This window comes from Colossoma macropomum, unplaced genomic scaffold, assembly GCF_904425465.1.
Source record: "Colossoma macropomum unplaced genomic scaffold, Colossoma_macropomum, whole genome shotgun sequence".
NCBI classification, from domain to species: Eukaryota; Metazoa; Chordata; class Actinopteri; order Characiformes; family Serrasalmidae; genus Colossoma; species Colossoma macropomum.
This window is the reverse complement of record NW_023494800.1, coordinates 7,507,287-7,516,200: the sequence shown is the minus strand read 5'-3', so window position 1 is coordinate 7,516,200 and position 8,914 is coordinate 7,507,287. Positions and strand designations below refer to the sequence as shown.

Genomic DNA, 8,914 nt, shown 5'->3' with positions numbered 1-8,914 from the left:
AAGATCACGACACGAATAAAGTTAGATGGACTGGACCAGATCTGCTGCGATGGACTGGCGACCTGTCCAGGGTGTATCCTGCCTTCCGCCCAATGACAGCTGGGATAGGCTCCAGCACCCCACCGCGACCCAGAAGGATAAGCGGTTTAGATGATGGATGGATGGATGGATGGACCAGATCTGTTTGGGCTTTTATGCGCAGCGAAAGTGTAAACTGGGGATTAATATGAGGCTTAGAAACTGTGACTGCGTTTACATGCATTTAATAATCCGATAACTGCAGAAAATCAGATTTTGTCAGTAATCCCATCAACATGCTTATATGCACTTGAGTAATCAGATAATGGGAAACTCCGGGTCTACATGAATCAGACAATAATCGTACTTCTGCTTTGCAACTAGCCAATAAAGTCACAGAAGAAAACGTGATGTAAACGTAACGTAAAACTTAAACGTCATGCCACGGCTTTATTGTTTTTTTAAAAACATCCAGCCACTTCACCTGAAAATATGAACATACATCATCTAGAAGATGAAGAATATTTAAACCCTTCATTTTGTTGAGAAAGTAGTTGGTTTCTGCCGCTGACGCTGCTCGCTTATTTCCGGTACAGCAGTCTGTTTCGCACATGCACAGACTGAGAAATCCGAAAGAAATCAGAGTAAGAGTTTACATGCGCTGAGAAATCTGATTACTCAGCTAAAATCCAGCTCTATCATATTTCTTAATCGGATTTCTAGATCGGAGTATGGTGTTTACATGACCATTCGAATAATCGGATAACTGCAGAAATCCGATTATGATCGGATTATTGAGTGCATGTAAACACACTCACTGCTATCACAGTGAGAGCTGGAGAAATATTTCACTACACACTTCCCTTCAGAGTTCAGCGCTAAAGATTTACTCGTTTGTCCTCTTACACTACCAGATCATCCGTGCCATCAGTCGATCATCATCAAGCTTCAACATCATCCTCATCAAGCTTCCGACCTGGAAAATTGCTTCAGATTGTGAAAAATTTGTCACAAGGGGCAAACCGGGGTTAAAACCGGGCAAAAAATCGTGTAGTGTGGACCCAGCCTAAGCAACAAACACCCTTAACTCTAAAACTACTGTTAATTACGAAACAAATATTGTTTTTAACAGTGGGTTTCAGAATTCTTTCTGAGCTCCTCTAGAAAGAGCAGATAAGAAAAGCAGAACCAACAACCAGGTCCGATAATTTTACTCTGTTAACCGCAACCCAAGAGCCAAGTCTATATTATTTTGTGTCTTATTAATCTCTTATCTAATCTGGTTTATTAGGAAACTTGCGACATTTAGCCCACTTAATTTTTTTTTTTCAATCCATCTGACATTTAGAGCAAAGTCTGGTGCGTTAGTGAGCAAAATAGCAGAACACAGAGCCACTGTCCAGCCTCAGATAACAGTCTTCAGTCTCTGTTGAAAGGGTATGAATGAGTCACCCAGAGTGTAGCTGAGTGGCTGTAGTGAGATCACCCACACATTCTCCTCCTGTTTCAGCTATAAGGTCCCGGTCAACAATCCACCAGCTTCAAACCACAGGACTTGACCGCTTAAACAAGGTTTATTTACAAAATCGCATACCAGAGTCAAAAGGCACTTTGAATCTAGAACTATTCAGTTAATCTGTAGATGTCTGAAGATAGGGCGGGCTTGATATGGTGAAATGTAAATAAACTACATTTTACTTGCCCTGCAGCAGTAACCATCTCAACTTTGGGAAATACGTTTCAGGAAACAGCCAATCAAAACACAGACCATTAATTTAGCCAGTAATTTCCATCCACACATGGAAAAACAATAAAATAGAGATGGACTCTAAGAGGTTTAGAAAGAGGAATCATAATTGATTTTACACAATTTTGGTTTAGAAGCCAAACCACTAAAAACATCAAGTCATCAAGTAATCAAGTTAATCAATCAAAGACATAATTTCCAACTCCGTATTGGACCTACTGGCCACCACGTACATGAAAGAATGCTCTAGTAATCCAAAAATTTCTGCATGTGGTGGACGGTGGGACGCCATCCTATTCTTTCTTTAGAGACTTTGCAAGGTTTCCCATCAACACTGCTGAAGAAGAATCAAGAAATAAGAAGTCTCCATGTTAACAGCCATTCAGATGCACTAAAGACAGTGATGCCCTGCAAGGTTCAGAGATTGCGCATCCTTTCAAATAAAATATCTCCTGCATCACCGTCACAAACATCCGATCTCTCGGATGCCTCGAACCGAGGAGATAAAAAAGAAAGTAGAAAGAAAAACAGAACGCAGACAGGCCATGTCGGCTCCGTGCTTCAATTCCTGGAAAGAAAAGCACTCCCAGATCTCCCCTCTACACTTGCCCTGGGGGGATCCCTGCTGCCACCTTGAACGGTAAAGGGAAGTTTCTACCAGCAACCTCTCCGACCCTCAATCTGACATGAGGGAGGGAGTCTACAAAACCATAAACACCAGGCAGCGCAGCATCAACGGATATATTTCCATTTTTGTCACAAACCTAAGATTAATAGCTCCCACATAACAAAAAACAAATACAAAAAAAATAAAACTTGCTAAAATCTTCTAACTTAGGTAAGGCCATGGTTTAGCATGGGGTGGCATGGACAGGGAGTGGTCTGTGGGAGTGACCACATTTGACCACACTGTGAGAGTGGCACTCCTGACTCGTGTCTCCATGACCTTGTTTATGTCCTCTCTCTTTCTAATCTGATGTCCTTTGTTCTAATGATGCATTCAAATGGTCTGCATGAACTCAACTGAAGTTCAAACTGAAATTTCAACACAATCTAACCACTAGTTGCATTCAGGAGGTCATCAGCAACTGGTAAACATATCACGTGAGCAATGCATATTGGGGATTAATAAACTGACTATTCAGTATTGTGGTCAACAGTCGACTAGTCGAAGACAGCGCTTGAAGTACAGGGGAGGTAGAAACTGCAGTGAACAAGCTAAAGGAGAGAACAGAAACCATTTTTTGGCTAAACACAAATAAACACAAAAGTGAAATACTTCATGAAATGATCAGCGCACAGACTGCTGGTCACAGCCACTCAGACAACCGTCTCACCCAGCTAGTAGCTAACGAAAATGCAAAGAGAAACATCCATAATTTGAAGACGAATGGACTTTTTTGCATTGATAAGCACTCCGCTGGTTTTCTGATATGTTTAATCTGCAATGAGAAACTGTCAAACACGAAAAAGTCGTGAAGCTGAAGTCAGCTTCTCGTTCGAAATTTCCCGTTCTACATTCAATGTTGCCGCAGTAACATTCGGGTGCCTCAGGCACCATTTAAGGCAGAACAGGAAAATTAAAACAAGAAGGTGGCGAATGAGAAGCTGACTTGAGCCTCATACAAAGTCAAACGTTGAGATATTTTACAAGAAACTATTCTACTTTTGCAGAAAAGTTTCCTGCCAGAGACGCGAGAAAAGCAGCTATGGCTGAGTTAACACTTAAAAGCAGAGCAAAGTAAGTCTGCGTTTTCATTTATAATTTTTAGCCTATACTAACACATTAGCACATAATGACATATTTACAGCCAAAATGGTAAAATGGTAAAATTTTTGTTGAAAAGAACAAAGTGGCTCTTCTTAACCCAAATGGTTGCTGACCCCTGGACTAGGCCCCTCTCACACTCTGAGAGGCTTACTGGTAAGCAGATGCAACTGCTGGCTACTGGCACTTGGCTTGATATCATTTATTTGTCTACCCTCAGACAGTGCAAAGGCCAGAGCCAGTTTAAATTCTCTAAAAGAGGTGAGTTTCTGAGAGCTATGGTGATTTTAGCGTGCAGTTTACTTCAGGCAGTCTGTGTGCTTCTGTGGGCAGAGTGCTCAAAGCTGAAACTTTTCCCTAGTGTGCATCTCATGCCTCAAATTGCAGCATCTGCTGCCCCAGCCCCTATTAGCAAGCTACTAACAAAATACTTTTCAGAGACAACCGGAACACGATGACTAGTCAACTACTTTCTTGAACGGCTAGATGTGCAATCCCTAGTGCATATATATCCTCCAGAATGGACCTATGCCAGAGTGGTCTACTGTGCTCCCATCATGCCAGCTGGTGATGCGCCCCAAACTCTAAATCTTAGAAAATGTGGAACTTGCCCAAGCCGTTCAAGTGAAATTTCTCTGTGGTAAAAGCCGAGCACCGGAGATATAAAAAAGAAAATGAGAGGCTGAGACCAGGCCAGAACTGAAAAAGCTAGTGCTGTTTCATCCCCCTTGTTTATTTTTTTTTGTTTCCAGCCTTGTTAAGAAACAGTAAAACCACTCCATTTGTTTGCTATCCTGGGTGTGTTGTGTTCTCTGGGTGGAGTCCCATGAAGCCTTTTGCAGTGTGTGATCAGATGAGAGTTGAGCTGCAGCAGAGCACTGGACCCAGTATAGCATGTAGGGTAAAGTTAGCATGTACCAACAGGGTGCAAGTCCTTAAATAAAACTCCCTCTACAAATCTCCAGAGATGAATGCAGCCTAAAATTAGCAACAGACCACACTAATATAACAAAAAGAATGACACATATAGCCAACACAACACAGCAGTTCTTTTCTGAATGGCAACCACAGCAGTTCACAGCAGGAGAAAGAAGGAACAGCTTGACCTTTTCATTACTTCTCTTGGCTTTCTACCCTTTCCTTTATCTACCTTCCTTCCACTTATCATACAAACGCACAGGCTTTTTCAAAACTTCAGAATTCCCGTATGACATCTGGAAGAGGCCTGTCGTTAAGGACACATATTCCACATATCTTCCGATATGTGGAATACGTATCAGCGTGATAGCAAGCAGTCATGTGGGTAAACCTGAAAGTCTTGGCAGAATGGCAGCCAAGTCCTTGGGAAGTCTCTACGGAATAACAGATTTGAACACATATGTTGGTGGATGGAGCCAGGAAGGATGACTCGAATCCCTTCATATGATACTCATTCTATAACAGTGGAAGTGAGGGGACACAGGCCTCATGTGGAAACATTTCAGGGATAAAATCTCATTTCAGGGGATATTTACCAACACTTCATTGTATTAGTCCCATAAGCATTGAAACAGATCAACAGTAAGCAGACTTATTACGAATGACTCCACAGTCACCAGCAGCAGGTGACGGAGTTACAGTCTTTGTCCAGACTGCTACCGAATGCCAGAAATTTCATGATTTACTTCACAGAGACATTTTCTCTCTTTCTCTCCTTCTCTGCTTTGCTGAGAAAATCACAGCCGTCAAACAACTATATGAAAATGCACTTTTGGTACTTCTGCAAGAAAAGAGGAACACAGCAGTTGTCAGACTGAGATTTCTCCAGAAAAGCCGAGTTTACATCGGCAAAGCGTGGGGGTCTTTTCCCAACTGCTCAACTTGTCCCATCTGTCTGGATGCATGGAGAATTTTCAGGGTTTAACATCTACATCCTATGTAGTATCACAAGAAGGAGATCATATACAATAGGAACAGAAGAATATCTGAAAAATGTACTTTTTCACGAGCCACTACCTCTCACTCACCAAAAACCTTGCTGACACAAACACTTAATTCTGGCCTCATTAATCCTTCAAGATATTATGAGTGATGACACAGCTGTAGTCAATGAGCAATCCAGCACAGGAAACCAGATCAGGCATTTGCTTCAGCTGATGAATTCAACACTGAGCTTCCCAGACACCTCACTTCCAGTAAAGCCCTTCCAGCAGGTAATGGAAACACTCATCAACACTTCCTTAGGGTGCCATGTGAGTGACATCACCAGATTTAGGAGGTCGGCCCCTATCTCTTATGAATATGACATGCTGTAAAAACAAAATACTCTCCTTTCCGCTCAATGCTGGAAAGAATGTTATTACATATGTGTGTGTGTGTGTGTGTGTGTGTGTGTGTGTGTGTGTGTGTGTGGTACCAAATCCCGGTTGTACACCAGGGTTGTTTTGACTGTGAGGAAGTGAATAACGGATCATTTTCATTAATAAAAAAACAAAAATACTGCTTGTTTCTTACTTGAAGCTTCAACTTTAAGACATAATCAGAGCAACTGGGAGGTATTTTCTATGCTAGCGTAAACAAAGTGTACTGAAGTAGTACAAACACAATATCATTAACCGTTTTCTTCCTCCTAAGGGACTGACACATAGCTTGTTAAACATCTTTACGGTCATTTCGGCTGTAACTGTATCCTAGACCTTAATGACCACAGAGCAGCTGAGGCGTTTGGTGACCCTAGTCAAAAGAGAAGATCTGAAAACCAACAGCAGCACTTGACGCAGGTCTAAAGATAGCACCGCCGCCTCTTAAAGACACAAAAAGTCAAGCAGGAGAGCTTGCCCTGGGACACGCAGATAAATCTAGGCACTCTAAGTGCAGCCTTGCACTCCCCCTCCACTTTTTCAGAAAAAGTCACCAAACTATGGTAACATCTGCATGCCTGTGGTCGGGAAACCAAAGACCATGCGGTTAAGCTTTGCTCCTGGCTTCCATTTTCTTAGGATTCTCACTTCCCAGAATGTGGCTAAATCCTTCCTATACAGCCCCCCTCCCATTCTCCGTCTCAAACTCGCTACCTCATCTGGTCTGCTTTTCCCATCTGCCATTCACTTAATAACTATTAACATGGTGAATTACTGACTATAAAACCATGCCAATCAGTGGTCCGACATTACACACAGCTAGTGTCCTATTCTAGGTCCCGCCAGACTCACAAAAAAGGGAATATATAAAAATTTGCCAGCTCATATAGCAGGTCTTCAACCCAAAGATGCCATTCCAACAGCTACTAATGGTATCATTATCTAGGTCAATAAATAAAGGAATGACTGATGGCTGCACAGCATGCTGAATTTTAGATCCTGCATCCTCATTACCTGTGGGCTGTTCCAGTTATGCCCCTTTCCAGGGCTAATATCCTGCACCGAGTTAGACCTGTGGTTGCCTCCTTGACTGAAATAGATCTTAAACTTAGGCTGCCTTGGGTTCTGTTCTTTTCTGATCTTAAATGTGCAGCTTTGGGAACCATCCTCAACCACTTCGCTCGCTGTCTCCATTTCTGATATGGGAGCGTGAAGGTCAGGCATGGATCCAGGACGTGAAGGGACTGTTCTAGGTTGTATGGGCTGAGATGTGCTCCTCTCCAGTCGAATTCGGGGGTAACGTCCTTCACGGCAGTTTTTAGAGCCAGTGAGGCTGGGACTGGTCACCTCTCTCTGGCTGTTGGCATTCATAGACATTCCTCTGTCTTGTTGAAGCTGGAAGACGAATCTTCGGGTACCAGAAGTGCCGTCGGTGGTTGGCTGGACGGACCAGCGGCAGGCACCGTTTTGGCCCTCTGGAGCATAGGGCACTATCGTGAACTGCTGGACATCTGAGCCATTTGTAAATGCATTTTGCTGGATACAAAATCCACCAATGCAGCTTCCTGGAGGCCCTCCATTGGGAATTCCAACAGTGGAGTGTGTTTTCTGAACATCATAAGGCCTAACACAGAAGACTCTTCTCTTGGGATGGCCAGGCTCGGTGCCGTGGCTTGTCTGGTCCACTATCAGGTTAGGTGGACTCTCTCTTCTGTAGTAAGCAGGAGGTGGAGGGTTGGCCCATCCTTCCCCAGGCTCTGTGTAGGCCGGAGCTGGATCCTGGGGATAACCTGGAGGTGAATCCGTGGGCTGTCCATCTTCCTGGGATGTAGCCGAGCGCTGGAGGGATATCTGCATGGATGAGCTCTTGGTGGGACGCGGTTCCGCTTGGCTCTGGAGCTGTGGGATGAACATAGATGAGCTGCGTTTCAGCAAAGCGTCAGAAACCCCAGCTGGGCCGGGAGCACCCTCTTCTTCTAGTGCTAGACTCCTTGGCCCCATGCGGAACAGCATGGTGCCTGCGCCAGAACTGCTACAATGTCTTTCATTAGCATCAGCAATCCCGTTTTCATCCTCGTCCAGCTCCTGCAGCTCGGGAGCCGTGTTGCTGCGGCCGGAACTGAAGTACAGGCGCAGCCGGTGAGACATTCTACCGGGTGGAATTCTGCTATCCGGCGTAGCCCTGAGGAGGATGGGTTGCGCTGTCGAGTCTTGGTTCTTAGTGTTTGCTCCTCATGCTCTAGTTGTTTCTGTCACAGTCACTTGATTGTTATGAATCCGGACCTGGATTTCTGGAAAGCCACTTTGGAACAACGTCTGTAGTAAAAATGCTGTGTAAATAAACCTGAACCGAACTGAACTGTATTCTCACGTCTTTCCCCCGCTCCGTCTCAGTCTGCTCCTGCCGGCTCTGTCTCGCCTAACCCTTTTAAAAGTGTGTCTGATCGCTTCTGCTCTCGCTCACCCACACGATTTCCCCCTCTCCACTGCTTTTCCCTCACTTATGCGAGAGAGAGAGAGAGAGAGAGAGAGAGAGAGAGAGAGAGAGAGAGAGAGAGAGAGAGAGAGAGAGAGAGAGAAAGAGAGAGAGCAGCGTCTCGCTACACACAGTAACAAGAGAGGTACTGCCAGCAGGCTGAAAACTTCAGCCCACAAACTCCCAACGAGAGACAGAAGGAGCGAGCAAGCGAGAGAGACAGAGAAGGGTGGGGGGGAGAATAAAAACCCCCTCTCCCATTTACCAAACTGTTAGTGCTGCCACTCGATAGTGACAGACAGCAGAAATAGCCAGAGTGACAAGCAGCATTCCAGGCATGATTGGATAAGAGCGCCTGGCACTCAGGCCAAGCCGAGGTGAGGGTAGGGTGGCCTCGGATTCAAACTCAAATGGCCACTCCCCCCCTTTAAACACACCCACCCGAACCAACTTCACCACCCAACTAGACCCAAACAGCCCTCTGTCAGCTGCTGCTGATCTGTCAGGACGAAGTAGGCCCCCAGGACAGGGACAGAGAGAGAGAGAGAGAGACAAAGAGAGAGACC

The 8,914-nt window shown here is 44.6% G+C and overlaps 1 protein-coding gene across 1 annotated transcript in view; it reads right to left on the bottom strand.

Moving 5' to 3' along the window:
• nedd4l (NEDD4 like E3 ubiquitin protein ligase) overlaps nt 1–8,536 on the bottom strand; it is a 71,905-nt gene extending 63,369 nt beyond the window's left edge. Inside the window, 1 exon segment of the mRNA XM_036587612.1 lies at nt 6,887–8,536. Coding sequence (XP_036443505.1) covers nt 6,887–8,020 — 1,134 coding nt within the window. The 5' untranslated portion in view covers nt 8,021–8,536.
• Between the last annotated feature and the right edge of the window lie 378 nt (nt 8,537–8,914).